Below are 19,405 nucleotides of genomic sequence, written 5' to 3'. Positions count from 1 at the left end.
CGGCTCTTCTGCCCCCCAGTTTTATCCTCCTCATCTCTGTTTTTCTCTCGATTTGGTCTCTAATTCCCTGCCTTTTGTCTGTCTTTGCTTGTCTTCGGCCTAATCAAATTAAATCACTTAATTGCATAAATTAGACCTCAGTCCGTAGCTGAAGGAAAAATGAAAAAGTATAAACTTTTCACTTGAAAACATGCCGTGGTCTGTACCATCGAGCCTAACATGCTTCGATTTACCGAGAATTTTTTGAAATTTGAGCATTTGCTGTTCACTGAACCGAGACTGCACCAATAAATTAAGTTGTTATTTGCCGCCCACAGAGGTTTTAATACAATGCCGGCCCAGTTAATTAAATTCCCGCCCGGAGCCGAGTGCAAAATCCGGGTCCTGACTGCCGTAATTAAGCTGTCTGCTTGGATTCCGACTGAGGAGATCTCACCTAAGTCATAACTCATAACTCATGTGGCCCTCGGGTCGAGCAGCCATGTGTCAGAATATTAGCTTTGAGATGTGCATATGACAAATCCGAAAACTTTCCAGCCCAGATTTGTGCTCGTTCGTTCCCAGTCGTTCCGCTTCCTTCGCCAGCCGCAAAAGTTTTGCGGATGCAGTATGCAAAGTAATCGAGGGAAGGGAAGGGCCCTACCAGAATTTCAGCTTTAAGTTGTTTGACTTTGGACAAAGGAAATCTTTTGGCTCGCTGTTTGCTGCTCATTTTTCCCACAGCTAATTGCGCGGCGTCCCAGAACGTTCGAGTGGAAAAGAAGAGCTGAGCCACTGGGCACACAGCGCAGCGGAACATCGGACGGGGCGTGGTCGGGGGCGTTCTCGGGGGCGGGGGAGGGGTAATGTCATAAATCACCATGGATATATGCATAAATTATCGCTTGAGCTCTGCCGGCGACCAGCGTCCGAAGTCGATTTCAAGGGAAAAACGGACTCTGCGAAAGTTAAAAAACAAAGCTCACGATAAACGAAGCGACATTTAAGGATTTAACGAGAAAAAATCGCTGTCACGAGGACGCATCGTTTTAATCAGTGGAAGACAGTCACTGTACCGCCTCTTCCTTCGCTTTATTCAGCACCACCCGTTGCACACTGGTTGAACCTTTGAATTTTGGATTTGTAAGTATTATGATTCAATAATTACCTTTTTTTTTTTAATTTTATTAAATAAAAACACCTACCTGTGCAAGCTTAAACGTATTGTTATTTCGCTGGTCATATTGTTATAGGATTCAGCAACTAAAACTTATACTTTAAAGTTAACAATTTTTAATAGTATAAATTAAAAGGTTATGATTAATTTAATACTTATAATACCTGTTTGGATTTTTTTTAGAACTTGTTACTTATTATTTATTTCGTTTTAATGGTTTTTGACATAATTTTACGTTAAATACTAATTTTCTTTTAAATAATTAGAAAAAGTATTTATGCCTTTAAATATAATTATTGTAATTATCAAATCACTGATAAGTTCTCACAACTTATTACATAAAATACATTTTAAAAATAAATATATGTATACTGATTTAATAGATCTCTTATAATTTACCTAACACACAATGGAGGGTCCAACAGAAGTCACTATGATTTTAAAATTACTTATAATGATGATTAAAAGTAAGCCCAAATTTATTTTAAGTCCGAGTGGCTTATTCGCAGTATATTTTCAGCAAATGGAATTTAACATTTGAAGTAATCGCCGCTAATTTCGTGATTCGGCACACTGTCCGCTGGCACGTGCTCTTGTCCAGCTGCCCCGGCTTCCCTTCGCCGAACGCGTTGTCTGCGTCTTCGACTCTGAAATGGAAGCAATATTTTGTCAGGCCAAAGTCAACAGCCGGCAGGCAGCAGACGCCAGGACCCGAAAGACAAAGCCCCTCCCGGCGGGACGGGGGGAAATTTACATTGGCGCTGCAAAGTATGCAACGCATATTTTTACATCACTTCTGTTTGCCTTTCTGCCAGAGCCACGGCTTGGCGGCAGGAGCACCCGAGGAGGGGGGCTTTATACATTTAAATGTATTTATTTTTGCCGGAGCCAAAGGCAGAGCGAGAGCCGCACGACTCTTGAGGGCATGAATATGCCGGAAAAGGTGCGGTGCGGCCAAAGGAAGTGCCGGAGGACAGGCGAACGGGCTGACTGGTACCTTAAATTATTATATTGATAGCCCATGGAGGGACGGGGCTAATCTGATAATCAAGTTAAGAATTTATTTCGCTTAACACACTTGTGTGTTGCTTTAAAGCTACCAATAATATGCCAACTATACTGTAAGATTTTTATTAAGGTTAGGCTGCCAGAAACCCCGATCCCAATTATATGCATTTTTCGCTAAACTTTGGCAGTTTTTCGATCTGCACGCCGACCACGTTGAGGATCTGCTGGGAGGCGAATATCCCCGTGCGGATGCAGTAGTCCAGGGGCATCCTCTGGACGAACATGGCAAGGAACCCGCCGACGAAGGCGTCGCCGCAACCGTTGGTGTCGAAAACCGGGCCCCTGGTCACCTTGGGAACGGGGTACTCCAGAACGCGGTCGTTGTCCTGGAAGACGAGCACCGGGCACACGGCATCCGTGATCATGACAAGGCGCGGACGGACGTTCGCCTTGGGCATTTTCTGCAGCCGAGAGCCAATCTCAAAGATGTTCTTCGTCTTCCAGTCGTTGGAGTCGGCGAAGGCGATGGCCTCCTCCTTGTTGCAGATTATGATGTCCACGTACTGGATGAGTTCGGCCACAGTGTCCTTGTGCATCTGCAGCACGAACACGGCACTAAAGTTGAGGATAGCAATTCGGTTGGACTCGGAGCACATTACCGCCACTTGCTCCACGACATTGGCGCAGACGGCCAGGAAAAAGCCCGTGAAGTAGAAGAACTTGGCGCGTTCCAGGGCGCAGGTGTTCTCCTCGTCGTCAACCCAATCCTCGGTGAAGAGCGAGGCCGCCCCCAAGTTGGCCACCAAGGAGCGGTTCGGCCCATTGATGATCACCGCACAAGAGCCTGTGAAAGACAATGTTCATTAGAACACGGTAATTTCAAATTAATTTAACAAGTGCTTTTGTCAAGCAGCTTATTTACATTTTTGACGGAATTATATTTAAGAAAAAAATCTAGCAAAATGCTTATGGGTTTTTTATAAAAAAGGAAGATTTTGAAAGAGCTGTTTCCACAAAAAACAAAGCTTTTATTAAGCAGCTTAATTAAGTTTTTAACGGAATTACCTGATAAAGTTTTGCAAAAGTTAAGGCTAAATGATATGTTAAAATTCTTTAATCTACACTCAGAAAACAAAATTCTTTGATTTTAGGAAAAATTCCTTCAAATCGTGTTGAATAATGGCCCTAATAATGAGAATACCATTATTGGTAAACAAATTTTATATGCCTTATTAAATGGCTTTAATTCATTTTTTGGAAATTTTCTAAATTTATCCAACAATATAAATCATCAACATGGCCCTAATGTTAAGTAAATTTTTTTTAAATTAAGGAGTTTTTCCTAGACAAAATAGTTTTTCAAAACCAATTGTCTGCACACTCATATCAGCCGTTATTGCAGATACATACAACGATATGTTGGACTAAGCAAGTTACTCACTCAAACTGATTGAAAATAAGATCTTGTGATTGCATGATAGTACCTGTAGGCAGTTCCTCCTTCAGCTGGTAAAGTGTCAGCAGGCCATCGGCCCTGGCTCTCTTTTCGATGCGGTCGCCCAGCTTGTCCTTGCCCACGGCCCCGCTGAAGACGGCGCGAAACGGAGTCTGCACGATCCACTGGAAGATCCGCATCGAGTTCTGACAGGCTCCGCCCGCCGAATAGATGACGTTCTCCATGTTCATTAGCTCGTCGAACAGGACGTCGTGCTTCTCCTCGGCTACGATCGCTGCATTGGCATCCAGGCCGTACTTCTCCAGCATCACGTTGTCCTCGACGGTGCAGGTGATGTCCAGCAGAGGATTGCCAAAGCCCATCAGGATTCCCTCTGGCAGTTCCATTGTCGCGGATTTTTGGCTGTCGCTAAAGCTCCTAAGTGAAGTCCGAAATCCCTGATTCAAAGTTGCTGGTGAAATTCGAGTGATCGGGGCTTTAATCAGCGACGGAAATGATTGTAGACTTTTGCTTAATATCCTCCTGGACATCCCTATCATAAGCCCCTCGTCGGTTCTTGAGAAAGCCTACCTAACTCCACACCTATAGTTTGTTCATGCTGCCCAACTATTTTGTACTGCTAGTTATGATGGATGTAACGAAATTTTTGAGTGAAGGAGAACAGCCATCGCCATTGCCACTCAGCTCGTTGAAGAGGGCCAGAATTTATTCCCCTCAGTTGCTTAAAATGATAATTACCTGCATAAATCAATCAGGACAATTAATATTGTTGTGGCCCAATTTAATGTGCTATTAATTACGTATCCATCTTGTGGATGGAAGTATGTATAATTGCTCTGCAATTACGATGGGCTGGCAGCGTCGAAAAGGGGGCGGCATTGCGGCTTTTATTTTCATTTTTCTGCCGGAGATGAATGAATTGAATGTAAGTGGGCTTGACAAGCAGGCAGTGGGCAACAAGGGGGTGAATGCAACCACCCAGAACGTGAATGTCCTTCCGCCGCCAAAAAAACATCATCAGTGGCGCCAGCAGGAGGCTGGGGAGTGAAAAACAATGGCATTTGCAGTGCTTTGCACAAGTTGCCTGGCATAAATTTTAATTTTTATGCAGCACAAAAGCTGCAGAAGCAGCCCGAGCTTCCGACGCGCGTTGGAGCCACGCGAAAAATTAAATGAGGAATTGATCTTCGAATTAAGAATACCTTAGACAAAATATTGTAAGTAAATGGAAATAAAAGTCTTTAATTAATTGGCTTAAAATTCTTATAAAATCCTTTTCCATTTTGTTCTCCGGGCTCACATATAAACGCAAAATTATGTACGAAGGTTATAAAGTTACTTTTATTTTCTTAATTCCTTTTATTTAAAATTAATGAATTAACATAGTTTCTATTTGTTTTAGCAATTGCAAATATTGAAGGCAATATGAAAAAAGTATCAATAAAAAAAGATATTGAACATAAATTGATTGATAATGTGTGGGCTAATATATAAAGTACATATTTTAGGAAGTTTAATGTTTAACACCTTGATGCAAAGAGCTGTTAAAGAAATAATTTACAGTTTGTTATCAATATTTGTTAAAGCTTCAAAATACCATCAACTTTGGGCATTAATTCCAAGTAATTTTGAAAATAAATTGTGCTGTGAAAATGTGTTTTTAATTTCGCTTTCAGTTGGATCGCACACAGTATAGCATACTTTTTCAGGCATGATGAGGTGGGCGGTGGGTGACGATGGCGTCGTTTATTGCTCACGAGCTCCGCAAAGTATGCAAGCGGTTTTTCACTTTGCTCCTGCTGTTGTTATTTTTGTTGCTTGCACATAGCAGTAGTAGTTGTTGTTCTTATTGCTTTTGTTCGCTGGGTAAGTACTTACTTATGTGCCAGGGCATTATTCTTGGCTGTGTTCCCTTTGCTAACCGCTGCCGCTTTTTCCTACAAGACCGGCAGTAGAAAAGCTTCAGCAGCAGGAGCGATGCCAGATGAGATGAAGATGAGCGGTGCAGAGGCTGGGAAAACCGCAGCGGTGACGTGGCAATGCAGCTGCATAATGTGGCATGCGGTTTGCATTAAAAATGATATTGCAACACGAGCCGCACATCTGCAGCTGTTTGCAGCTAGGCGCCGCCTGCAGTCACTGACAGCCGCATGGCAATTATAATCCACACTCATACACACACTCAAGCCCACACTATAGTGCACTGCCGCACGCACACTCATCCCCGGCTTAAGTCTACACTTGGAGGAAAACATGGAAGATAACGATTACAACTCCATTTTGAGGAATCCGAATTGGTAAAATGCAAATTTATTTATTTGAATTCAGTTGAATTCTGTCTAATACACCAAAAACAAAAATAAACAGTGATTTCATTAAAAAAAAATTACAAAATTGTTATTATGCTACCTCTAAAATAAAACTATAAACTATCGGAAAGTTTTAGGAGCTTTTCCAACGGGAGTCCTCAAGCTTTCAGGGGATGTATATAATAATCTGGCTAAATATTTAAATTGTTTGTTATTTTCGTTTTCTTTGTCTACTTAATGTTTTTATTTATATTTTAATTGATATGTTAAGTGAAATCTGCATACCACTTTACTATTCAGTTTATTTTTTATTTAAATCCAGCGTATTTTTGGTGTCTTTGAACTGGTTCTTTTGGTGTATTAACCGAGAAATGCGAGGGAATCTGGAGCTGGGCCATGTAAGCACCAGCTGCCAGTGACACACACATCAACATGACACCCCGTCGCTTGACAAAGCTTAGCTCAGAATCTGGGAGCTGGAAACTGGAAGATGGCACCGCAAACCCAGACTCATGTACGCCTCCTCCCCATATCATTTTCCACACATCCAGGCACATTCACACGCTCGACATGTTGCTTTTTTGGGATGAGCCGAGGAGCAGGATGTCCGCTTCCTTTTTCGCCGCCTCTCACGTTGTTATCTAACAAGCTTTTTATGTGATTACCTTTTGCCTTCTGTTAGTTTTACTATAATTTGGCCTTTACGCTTAACGAGATTGTTGTGAGGTGCTGCCATCCAAGAATAAGGGCAGCTGACCAGATCCTGCATACAGGACACTCGCTCCATTGTACTGCACCCTGCCGTTGTTCCTTTGCCTTCCAGCTACTCAGACCCGAACAATGGCTCTAAGTACTGTACTTTTAGTACTGTGCATGGCGCCATGTCAATGTGAGCTCTGATGCGTTGTCAAGTGATAATCCCGTCACAGTACCTCCGCTTCCTGTGCGATTTCCACAGCTCAACATACATTTATTCGTGCGGGTTTTTATTTAAAAAAGATAATATAAAACAAGAATTTATCGGCGCGATGGACATTCTCTGCGCCCATTCTATCATCAGATCACTATGCGGAGGACGAGAATAACCGTGGCCAAGGAAAGCAGCAGGAGGTTGATGGAGAACCGAAAGATAAACAGGCAATTATACATGACTTCATTGCGGTTGTCCGACGAGGGGCCTCATCCATGCGTGCTTAGCGGCGGGGCAGCGTGTCCCCCTTCGGTTCATTCTCTCGGCGTCTTGAACGGTAGTAGTATGAGTAGTATTTCAAATACACCTAAGTCATCACAACAAAAAATTGGTTATTTTGACAGCCTAAGCACCGATTTGTCTTGTTTTAAGTTTTTTAAATATGATAATATTAACTATTGACTACTTTCGGATTTGATTTAAATTTTTGAACATTTTATTTAAATCTAAACCGTATTTAACTCGAATAAAATGAATTTGAATAAAATTGGGACCATTTTAAATCGAATATTTTGCACATTAATTCAAATTATTAATATCAAATCAAGTAATTTAATATGCTCTGTATTTAATATTATGATTTCATATATTTTATTTCTATTTTCACTATTAAATTATTTGATCAGTGTAGGATTTAGCCCGAAAAAACGTAGTAAATTTGACAGCTTTTACTCTAATTATGTTTATAAAAGGAAACATTTAAAATATGGTGTACTTAAAAACAGAAGTTAAAATCCAGTCGAAAAGAAAATTAAGTAAAATTTATTGATGATTTTTTGATAAGCAAGTCACTAAAAGTATAGAGCATTTATCTACATTCCTAGTTTTCATATACTTTTTAAAACTGGAAACCTTTTCCGCGCTTGTCACTGCATACCCAATCTGTCAAGCCGAATTGTTGCCTCATAATCGAAATCAGCTCAGTGTAACTTTGGCCTCGTGGTGAACGGATCAGGATTCGTAAAGCATATAAACATTTTTTTGTTAGTAATAGAAATCGTTAGGCACGGCTATGTCCAACTACGTTCCGTTCGTAAAGCCGTACGTCCAGTACAACGAGCACGGCTGGGGTCCGTGCGAGGTGCCCGAACTGGACGTGCCCTACCAGCCGTTCTGCAAGAGCGATCGTCTGGGCAAGATCTGCGACTGGACAGTGGCGGTGCAGGAGAAGAAGTTCCCAAACAAGTATGCCTCGACCTTCGGCAACAACAGCCAGTACGCGTACTTCCACGAGGACGACGACGACACCTTCCATCTGGTGGACAATAGTGGTTTGAGGGGCTTTAGGCCCTATCAGCGCGGTCGCTACCGCCCGAACACTCGCAACAGTGTGCGGGCCAGGGGTCGCACGGGGCGTGGCAACGCCCAGCAGGGCGTGGCCGGAGGACCCACGGCTGGGGGCGGAATGAGCAACAGCACCAAGTACGGAAAGGGCCGTGAGACACGCCGGAATGTGGGTCGCAGATTCGGCCGCAATGCGCCCACCAGACTCCGCGAAAGTTCCGTGATGGTGCGCTCCAATTGGGTTTCGATCGAGGAGATCGACTTTCCACGACTCCTCAAGCTCACACTTCCGAACATCAAAGAGGGCCAGGACATCGTCACCTGCGGCTCCCTGGAGTACTATGACAAGCTGTACGACCGAGTCAATCTGCGGAATGAAAAGCCACTGCTCAAGATGGACCGCATTGTGCACACCGTAACAACCACGGATGACCCGATCATCCGTCGGCTGTCCAAGACCATGGGCAATGTCTTCGCCACCGACGAGATCCTGGCCACCATTATGTGCTGCACTCGCTCTAACTACTCCTGGGATGTCGTCATCGAGAAGGTGGGAGTGAAGGTGTTTTTGGACAAGAGGGACAACGCCCAGTTTGACCTACTCACCGTCAACGAGACTTCGCTGGAGCCGCCGATGGACGAGGAGGGCTCCATCAACTCAGCCCATAGCTTGGCCATGGAGGCCACGCTCATTAACCACAATTTCAGTCAGCAGGTAAATTAACTTTGACTTAAGTTTAAGGTTTTTTATTTCGGTTCTGATTTAGACCCCAGGGGTGCTATGGAAACATTTTAGCCCAATCACAAATCACAATCACTCAGATTGCTAGATGTGTGACTAATAGCATTTAAAAAATACAAAATTGCAAATATTTGGTGTGATTTCTAGTACAGAAATTTAATTGTTAAATTTTAACTTAATTAAATTGTTAAATTTAATTAATTTAAACTTTTACACTTTTAATTACACGAAAAAAAAAATTGTTTTCGCCATAAAGCTTATCAGAAATTTTGAATGTTGAAGGTGCGATCTTTTTTTCTTCGTTAAAAAGTGGTTTTTGTTTGATATTAGAAGTTAATTTTGTGTTTCAGGTGCTACGCACGGGTGACCAGGAGCCGCGCTTCAAGTTCGATGAGCCCAATCCCTTCGAAGAGCCGGGCGTGGAACTGGCCGCCATGGGCTACCGCTACCGCAAGTGGGAGCTTGGCAACGACATCGTGCTGATCGCCCGTTGCAAGCACAACGGGGTTATCCAGGGGCCCAATGGAGAGCTGCAGTTCCTCTCGATCAGGGCGCTGAACGAGTGGGACTCGAAGGTGACCAACAGTGTGGAGTGGCGCCAGAAGCTGGACACCCAGCGCGGAGCTGTTTTGGCCTCCGAGCTGCGCAACAACGCTTGCAAGCTGGCCCGCTGGACGGTGGAGGCTATGCTGGCTGGGTCGGATCAGCTGAAACTGGGCTACGTGTCCAGGGTGAGTCCGCGGGATCATCTGCGCCACGTGATCCTGGGCACGCAGCAGTTCAAGCCGCAGGAGTTCGCCACCCAGATCAACCTGAACATGGACAACGCCTGGGGCATCCTGCGCTGCCTCGTCGACATCGTGATGAAGCAGCCGGACGGAAAGTACCTGATCATGAAGGATCCCAACAAGCCGATGGTCCGGCTGTACGACATTCCGGAGAGCACCTTCGAATCCGACGGCGACGAGGAGGAGGACTCCAGCGAGCACTGTGCCCTCTCCACCGGCAACTAATGTTTACACAAATTCATTTAACTAATAGTTGCTCGAATAATAATAAAGGGATCCGATGACAGGCGACACATGCCGCACTGACAGATGCGCAGCGAACACAAATGCAATTTAAATTGAGTTTTTGACCAAGCCCGAACCCCAGCTTGAACCCGAGTCCGAACCCAAATACATATGCATATGAGCGGAGCCATCACATGCCAGGGGGAAGCAAGGGATCGGGGTGGGTGCAGTCACAGTTATTTGAGGATAACATGGCCACATCAATCACTGCGGTTCCAAGAAATACAGAATGAAACCCGGCTATATAAATATGCATTGCGCAGAACCTCCCCACCATTACCGACTGACAATCACAATAATTGATCGGGGGTAGGGACGGAGGGGTGTAAGTGGGAGATTGTTTGGCTGACAAACCTCAGGTTCAATAAATCACCGAATACGGCATCAATCAATGCAAATTCTGCTGCTGCTGCTGCTGCTGCTGCGGCTGCTCCTGCTGCTGTGGTGCTGCGCGTGTGACAATTTAAGCAAAATGTTTTCGTATTCAACAGCATTTAATTAAATTCATATATATGCTCAAAATTCATATGCACTCTGCCTTTTTGTTATTCGGCAATTCAATTTGGGCATTCACTGGGCACAAAAGTGCAGAAATTATTCCCTAGCGGAAATGCAAATCGCTCAACTAAATTACCAAAATGGTTTGCTCATTTTATTACCCTTGCAGAGGGTATTATAGATTGAGTCTGAAGTTGGCAACGCAATGAAGGATACATCTCCGACCCTATAAAGTATGTATATTGTTGACTAGCATGACTAGTCGAACTAGCTATGTCCGCAGGTAGCATATAAGTCGGAACGAGCCGTATCGAACGACTACAGCATATAGCTTCCATAGGAACGATCGGAATAATGTTCTTCGAGATATAGTAATGGTTAAATATTTCAGAATTACGGCTTTAATTTATTCAAAATCGGACGACTAAATCATATAGCTCCAATGAGAAGAATCAAAATATTGAAGAAAATAAATAACTTCACTGTTTTTTTTTTAATTCTTTGTGACATATTAATAATATAATAGTTCAGAATTACCCTTTTAATTTTATTTAAATCGGAAAACAATGTCATACAGCTACCATAGGAACGATCGAAAAATTGAGCTTAAAATCATCATAGATTCAATGTTTTTAAATTAAAATTTTAATGTTTTCAATAATATTACATTTTTGCAATAGTTGCAAGGGTATATGAACATAGGCTTGCGGAAGTTTGCTTCCTTTCTCGTTGTTTTTGTTTTCAGTCCGCCAAATTGAATTTAGACCTATTCAATTTGCATGAACAAGTCGCACTCGCCGGGCGGAAGGATGAGTGACCTAACAAAGTGTGTGAAATTATTTGGCGAATTCTCGGTAGTGAAAATTGCTGCAGATTATTTTTATTTCCCTGCCCGCAGCATTGCTGCGGTGGAAAAATTTGATTGATATAGCCAGGCTCATTAATATTTTATTCAACTGCCCACTGCACTTCACTGATTAACAATGCAGTACGTGAACCGACACATCAAGTACACGCACAGTTGGACAGTGAAGCACTTGAACTTGCCCGTAAGCAGCAGTGAAACACCAAAGTGTTATTCAATTAAAACATTTTGTTTGCTAAATCAACATGTGCCAGTGTGCACTCGGGATGCAGGACCAACTTACGGAATGACTTTTGCGAAATGCTTTTTTAAAGCGTTTGCCGCAGAAAAGTTTGCTCCGGCTGGTTAGCTGCTTGAGTGGCTTCAGCTGCCGACTACCAGCTCCCAGCTCCCAGCTCCCAGCTCCCATCTACCAACTACCATCCAGCAGCCACCATCTAGCAGCTTTAGCTACCAGCTTTAGCTTCTGGCCAGGACTGGTTATATGTGTGGCATTTCAAGGTCTGCGCTTGGCTAACCACGCCGTTGAAAGGCGTTTAACAAACTGGCAGGCCAGGCCAGAATAGGGCACTTGCCAGCGGCAACAACTCCGAGCCCAGCTCAAGTGGGGCCTTAACGCAAAACTTTGTACATTTTATCGCATATGCAGGGCTGCGGGCCATTCCAGGGGAATAGGTGCGGAGGAGCAGAGGTGCGGAAGTGAGGTGGTGAGGGATCGAGGAGCTGGTGGATGGAGCTGGTGGATGGCCAAGGCATTTGCATATGCAACCACAAACACCGCTCGAGTGAAAAGTTAAGCGTTGAATGAGGGCGACAAATTGCAAATTAAACTCTTTTGCATTTTCCCAGCCCAGCACATGAGGAATAGTTGTAAATAAAACTGCCACACCCGCGTCAACTTTTCCACAAGCCACTCCCACTAACCGCTCCTGCGACCTCTGGCTAAATTCAATTTCATTTCAATTTGCCCCACGCGCTTTTTCTGGGGAAGGCGACTGAGAGGAAGCCGTCTGAGCCGCATTAGGAAACCAAATGCGACTTAAAGTTGCCGCCAAAGCAGTTGGCTCCGGGCCCTCTAGCCGTTTAAGCAACGGATTTGCCATCTTTGGACATTAGTTGGGGTCACGGGGGCTGGGATTTTGGCGGCCCGGCTGAAGAGTTTAGGAATGTTTGTAAGCCAAAAGTTTTGTGTTCTTTTGGCCGGCTCGGATTTCGCCTTTGCCTTTTGGCATATTTAATTTGGCGTCTTGTGCCAGTTTCTCTTTTCTTTTCGAGGATCCTGTCAATTTTGTGACATTTGCTTTGGGCACCATTCACATTCACCGTTATCTTTTCAAATGCAGCTCATTTAAATATCATTTGTCAGGGTAAAAGTTTGCCACGAGTCAGTTAATAGAGGATAAGGCTTCGGGGCTCAGAAGAGGGTTATATTTTTACAAATTGTTTGGGTAAATCTCAAGAAATAGCTTTGTAACCCCAATAATAATCTTTGTCTTTGATTTCGTCATATTGAAGGTATATCTTTAAGTATTTAAAATCAGATTTTATTAAATGTTCTTATATAGTATTTATTTTTTAGTTACATAATTTACATTAATATATAAAGATTAATGTTAAATTTGTCCCGTTTCACAGCAGCACTTACCTGATGGACTTTCTCTCCTTTTCGCAATGCAAGTTCTTTGGGGGAAACCAGTTTGTTAGGTTGAGTTTCACCCCGATTTAATATATTTAAATTACCTTTTTGTGATTTATACGCACGACTAGACAGAGACGAGCGGACACAGTCGCTGCCAACAAAATGAGAATTGTTATCAATGCCACAAACACCTCCATCAAAAACAACGAAAACAACTTGTTCGCCCCATTTCGCCACGGGTTCTGTTCTGGTAGAAGTTTGGGCAAACATTTTGACAAACTTTTTTTTCTCGCCATTTGAGCTAAAACTTTTTGGTGGAGAGAAGGAGAATAATGTCTAACATTATGTAGATGCAATGAGGGGTAACTGGAGCCCGGGAATGTGCACATAATTTGATGAAATGAATTGGTTGCAGTTGCAGAGCCAGCTGCGAGTTAGCTGACAATCCGCCAATGATTGCATAAAAAGTTCTCGGATCCCGCAGAATTATCACCCCACCCGGCCCAGGCCGGAAATCATTTTCCTTTTCCGGCCAGGCAATGGATTCAGCTCGGGACCCAGTTCTCCGATCCCCATCCTGTGCAGCCGCAAAAAAGGGGAATATTTTTCACGTCTCACTCGAGTCCTGCCCCCTGCGCTCCTTAGCCTCAAGTCCTGACCAACTGCGACTGTGGAGCAACTTCTGTTTTACACATTTCTAATTCGTTTCCTGGCTGCGAACGAACGCCTGGCTGGCTGGCGGAAGGCTGGCTGCCAGGGTTACAAATCTCGAATGAAATTCATTGAATACTTGTCAAAAATATTCCAGTTTCCAGCGTAATTGGATTCTTTCTTGACGTTGTCAACCCAGTCGGGCACATGTGCCCTTTTGCACTCTTGAATATTTTAGAGCAGATTAGAAATTCGAATGGCTCGAGGACATGCACTTTACCTGGTATTCAGATTTAAAATCCACTGAATAATATTAGGCCTTCGATTTCGTAATCATTGCATCAATCTGAAAGGTGGAAAACGAATAAGTAACATTTAATGATTAAAGTAATATTTCCACAACTAACTAAACTTTGTTTAAAAATAATGGTGTTATAATGGACTGGCTTACACTGCCAGAATAAGGGGAACGCCTGGATTTCTAAGCCAAAGTCTTCAATAAAGCCCTACTCGAAGGTGAATTTTATGTTATGCAAATCAACGAAAAGATCAAAAGCAAAACACGATCTTGAATCGTGATTATTCCAGGCAGGTATCACTTTAAATGGCTAGAAGGAGAGGAAACACTGATGTGGCTTAACTTTGGCCCGGAAAGTGGGGCGAAAAGTAAATCAACAAGTTGGATAAACTTGGCTGTCAGTCACCGATGGAATATTTTAAGCACGACGAGCTCTTAACTGCTTTAAGTTTTCAACATAAATATCAAGTATACGCACCGGATACCCACATACCCACACCCACGCACATGGCATAAGAATCAGGTGGAGGCGAAACCCAAATCCAGCTGCCGAGGGAAAAAACATAAGAATGAAAACAAACGAAACAGACAACAAAGTTGGTTTACTTTTGGGTTCGTTTCAGTTCTTTTGTACATTTCGCCACAAGCATGAAAATCGATTACCTGTTTGAAATGGAAAATACTCTTATATATATTGGTTTGTCTTCGAGTGTGTAAGCTGATTGTCTGACTCCCCCCTTTGGCCCGCAGCAGGGCAGACTTTGCATAAACGAATTGTAAACATAGCAGCGAGGAGGAGAGCACTAAAATTATGCCAAATGCGTTTTCCAGTTTCTAATTTCGGCATCGATCATCGATTGCGAAGTGAAATGCAACCCGCAGCAGACTTTGATTCCTTTTGCTCGAACACCAGCAGACATCGAGTGGCAATTTGCCATGAATTTGCTCAATTGCACCAGCTTCTGCTCCTGCTGATGGTGCAACAAGAGGAGCATGAGCTCCTTGTGTCCATTTGCTTGTCTGCTTTGTTTTTTATTTTATTTGCTACAAATTGGGTTTTATCATCTGCCGAATGCTGAAGTTGGGGGACAGCTGATGCAGCCGTGATGACAAACATGTCCTTCTCTGCGAGCTTCCCAAGTTTCGCACAAAATTAAATTCCTTTTCGACCCATCCCCAGTAAACTGGCATTGTTGGATGGGCATCGTCGAATTTTTCATCACTCACTCCTCTGCCAGTGTCCAAACAAAAAGGGAAAAAGCGAAGATGAGGTTCTGGGCTTTCTTGCTTGGCCCTTGGCTCAGTTGCACATACTCAATCACAATCTGAGTGCGGTGGCAAGTGGCAAGAAAAAGATCAAGTGCCACACTTGTTGGCGTCGCAAAAAGGAGAGTGATTATTCGGATGGTGCCTGAGAGAATCGAAAAGTTATCAAAGGTCCGGTGCTTTCTTTGATACAATCAGACTCATCTAGATTTATTGCAAATTAAAGAGCGCCTAAAGATTGCAATAAGATTGGAAATCGTATAACATCAAATAATAACCAATCAGTTTAAAAGTAAAATAACTAAAACAACACGAGTTTAATGTAAGTCTAATTAACTATAATTTTTGTATATAAATTGGACTGAGCAAGCAAAACGGAAAATGTAATTAATTGAGTCAAAGGAGAAAATGTAAATATCTATATGCAAATGTTGAAAAACAAAACAGAACTGTAAAACTGTTCGCAATCAATAATAGCCGAAGAATTATTTATTTGGCTCATAAATTTCAACAATTGACTGAGATAAGGAAGGGTCCAAGCGAAAAGCATATTGATAATGATCTTCTGAGATCTTAGGGCTAGCATAAAAAATTTGTTTTGCAAAGAGACAATCAAAATTTTCGTATGAGCAAGAGAAACAACGAAAATATAAAATATTATAATAAACGGAAAGAACTGACTTATTGACCGCTGCAAAGATTCCTTTGGGTCACCGTATCTGGCCCCTCAGAGCCATAAAATATATCTCATGTTCTGACTGCCATCCCACTAATATATCATATTTAATGTGTCTGACTTTCACGTTGTTTGTTCGTTGTGGTTTTTTGCGAGCTGCATTTTTAGTTTTCTTTTTCGTGTACTTTTTTTGGTGCTTGGTCCTTTATGCGCCACTTACTTCCGCACTTTAATGTGGCTCCATAAACTCTCCTTTATGACGGTGCCCCCCACCCAAACGGCCAAAAACAAAATGTTTTTCGTGTCTCCGGCTCCAATTTGTTGGTCCTCCTTTAATAGCTGCTCCCATTGCAGGATGTGTGTATCGGTGTCGAGTGCGGTAGGCCTTTAATGAGCTGATTTCAGTTAAATTTTATGTGGTTAAGCGCATTACTTGGGAACGAACTCATTTCCAGAGTCCACCACGAATGAGGTCAACTCCCACTTCCCATTTCTCCAGGTTTTCCCAGCAACCTGCGTGTTCGTCACTCGACACACATTCACTTCAAGAGGTTCCAAACCCACTAGCCGGAAAAGAAAAAAATTATCAACCTCTGCTGCTAATCAGTGCCACAGATTTTATTTCGTTTATTTCTTTCTTGTCACCAGATCTGAACATGGCGTTCACCTAATTTGAATTTAAATACCTTTCCGAACAAAGGCGGCTAGAAAAAGTGTATAAATCTGGGACACAAGCAGGAGGTCAAGCCAGGACGAAGGAGAAAATCATGCGAAAATAGCCGAACAAACAACATGAGAGAGACTGGACGTGGCAGGGGTTCCTCAGTGGCGCCTATCACCTGGTGGCTCTCTAAATAAGAAATTATTATGAGCATGCAGCGCCAGTTGCCGCAGGAGTCCGTCCTTGTCGTAATCACACACACACCACACACACCACACCTCCTCCCCTTCCACCTATCCCTCCCCCCATCAACACCGCACAGAAATGCCCTCAGCCTTGTTTAACTTCCGCTGAAATTCACTCACACAAACATGGATGAACAGGAAACGCGCATACACATCATGTTGGTCAACTTTCATAAACAGCCAAAAACACGACTTGGGGACACTCACCAAACACGGGGTAGACTGGCAAAGTGACTCTTATCTTGGTCAAATAAAATTCCAACCTCTTACTTTAAAATACATATATTATTTGTTTTCTGTTTGAATTTCTCATTTAGGGTGTAATGATATTTGTGTAACATTTGCTAGATTTGTAACCCTTTTTTGGATCTAAGATGCAGAATATGCCAATAAAGTTGCATTATTTTTTCAAAAAACATTTTTAGGTCTGATAAATTGACAATTATATTATTCTGTAATAATATTGTCTAGATAAAGTAAGAGGTAAAAAAGGTAAATACAAATATATTTAGGTACTATAGCTTATTTTTAAGATAAATAAAAATCACAAAATCGTTAAGTTAATCCGGAAATTTACAGTTGGTTATCTTTAAAGGTAGTTAAGGGCGAGATAAAAAGTATCCAAGTAATTTACTTTTAATTTCTATATTTTAGCAAAGTATTTAATAATTTTGTAATGAACACGACCCGTCATTTACTTTCCCTCCATACCCTAGAAATCACTCACCCCCCAAAAAAACTTTAGCGTGCCAAAACACGAAAAGGGAAGTTGACCGCTCGCTCCATATGGCCGCCTGTCTGTCTGTGTGTGCCTGCCACGCCCCCTTTGGCCCCCGTGTTTGTGTTATTTAATGTATCCTGGATTTATTGTGCTGTTTCCTTGTAGCCTGCTGCCGTGCATTAAATGTACATAAACTTTTTGCCCAGGCCGGTTTTTCTACACATATACATATACTTTTTTTTTCGAAGTAGATGCTGCTGCTTCTGTTAGTTGGTTGCTGCAGCTTGTCAGGGTCTGAGTTTGGCTTCCGTTTGGTCTTGAAACCTGCAACAAAAAGGAGGAAAAGAAAATGTGCACATGTGCATATCCTCTGGCTGCATTTTTGCAATTTACGGCAGGAAAAAGACGTCGCCCATCGCTGACATTATTATGCGGCGACGACGAGCAGCGGCGACTTTTGCCCTTTGGCCATCGTGTCGCATGCGTTTCCGGCAAATGCCCCTCCCCCCTTCATCCGCAGTATTTCGCCTGAAGCTACCTAGAAGTGACACAAAGAGCCTTAAACTTTGTTCCCCCTATTCCCGCAGTGCACCACCCACCCACCAAGTGCATCTGTGTCTGATTGTGTTTTGTAATACAAAACTTTTTACACAACCGAACAATGCAAACAGGGGGTCAGGGGGTCAGGGGGCAGTGGGCAGGGGTCCTGAAAGAGGGGGACCGGAAGGGGAAGACAGATCGACCCATGGCAACGACTGTGTCATACGGGGCGGCTGATTGCTCATGTTCCCCAGCACACTTGTGTCGCATTTACAAAGTAATAAACAAGCGGCAAAAGCCATTGAAAGCGTGTTTTCGCCGGCAGTTTATGAATTCAATTTCAAAAGGGTAGCTGGTTCATTTGGATGCCTGTTCGCTGAAAATATCCGCGCCAAGTTCGGAAATCAATGCGAGCTATTCGAGAATTTTATTGCAATTTCAACTGCAAGTGGAATAGCTGGCCTTTCAATGGGCAAAATAGTTAAACGAATCATTCTATCGCATAAGCGACCACATTACACGCTGCATTGAGGACCGGCTAAATGACCGCAATGAAACACACACCTAACCACCCGAAGGGGTGGCACTGCCCACCCAAGCACCCCCGTTACGCCCCCTTTCCACCGCCCCTGCGTTCTTGGCTTGGCAACATTCAGAGCAATTTGTGTGCGAGCATGTGTGTGCGTGTGGAAGTCTGCGGGAAAGCAAAGTTTACTTTCGCTTTAAGTAGTCGGGCAGCTGAGGCGCAGCTTGGGTGGGAATTTCGAGGGGGGTGTGGGTGGTTGTGAGCGGTCGAGCGGTTGAGGGGCAGCAATAAGCATGCCATGGCATCTCGACAAAGGCATCCCAAATGCACACACAGGCATCCAAGTGCAAGTGCACCCACCCACATTCCGGCCGGCGAACATTGGTTCCGTTTTCTGTAAACCGAGGAATTAGTCTGTGCAAAACAAGTACGAACATTGAGTTCAATAAGCTTTGGAAAAAATGTTTTCGGTACTTTGTTTCCAGAAACCCATTAAAAACAACAAAACTCCTGAAACTCACTGCCCTGTTACAATATATTTTGCATCATGATCAACCAAATGGCACATTCCAAAAAATTTGGTTACCTTTAAATATATAAAATAATTGTGTTTACAAAGTTCTTTGTACAAAAAATAGTTACTGAGGATAAAAAGAATTAAGAGTGAAGTTGTAAGCTGTTGATATTGAACAACTATATGAATACAAATGTTCAGTTTTTTCACTCAATTAATCAAATATAATAAAACTCTTATTTACTGGAACATTAATCGTTACTCTAAGTCAGTGATGTCCACACAAACACAATGATATGTTAACTTG

At 42.9% G+C, this 19,405-nt stretch overlaps 3 protein-coding genes across 3 annotated transcripts; 1 reads left to right on the top strand and 2 right to left on the bottom strand.

Moving 5' to 3' along the window:
* Positions 1 to 2,264: 2,264 nt before the first annotated feature.
* Positions 2,265 to 4,308, bottom strand: LOC128252162 (uncharacterized). The gene is made up of 2 exons (XM_052979665.1): positions 3,649 to 4,308; positions 2,265 to 3,008 (listed from the first exon to the last, which is right to left on the bottom strand). Exons 1-2 carry the CDS (start codon positions 4,157 to 4,159, stop codon positions 2,323 to 2,325), a joined length of 1,197 nt encoding a protein of 398 aa, XP_052835625.1. The 5' UTR covers positions 4,160 to 4,308; the 3' UTR covers positions 2,265 to 2,322.
* A 1,945-nt stretch (positions 4,309 to 6,253) lies between these two features.
* LOC128252186 (uncharacterized) lies at positions 6,254 to 7,255 on the bottom strand. Its single transcript, XM_052979698.1, has one exon. The coding sequence runs from the start codon at positions 7,114 to 7,116 to the stop codon at positions 6,994 to 6,996; it is 123 nt and encodes a 40-aa protein (XP_052835658.1). The 5' UTR covers positions 7,117 to 7,255; the 3' UTR covers positions 6,254 to 6,993.
* A 537-nt stretch (positions 7,256 to 7,792) lies between these two features.
* LOC128252153 (eukaryotic translation initiation factor 3 subunit D-2) lies at positions 7,793 to 10,359 on the top strand. The gene is made up of 2 exons (XM_052979651.1): positions 7,793 to 8,898; positions 9,276 to 10,359. Exons 1-2 carry the CDS (start codon positions 7,912 to 7,914, stop codon positions 9,936 to 9,938), a joined length of 1,650 nt encoding a protein of 549 aa, XP_052835611.1. The 5' UTR covers positions 7,793 to 7,911; the 3' UTR covers positions 9,939 to 10,359.
* Positions 10,360 to 19,405: the final 9,046 nt, after the last annotated feature.

This window comes from Drosophila gunungcola, chromosome 3R (assembly GCF_025200985.1).
Source record: "Drosophila gunungcola strain Sukarami chromosome 3R, Dgunungcola_SK_2, whole genome shotgun sequence".
In the NCBI taxonomy this organism is placed as follows: domain Eukaryota; kingdom Metazoa; phylum Arthropoda; class Insecta; order Diptera; family Drosophilidae; genus Drosophila; species Drosophila gunungcola.
This window is presented reverse-complemented; position numbering and strand designations above follow the sequence as displayed.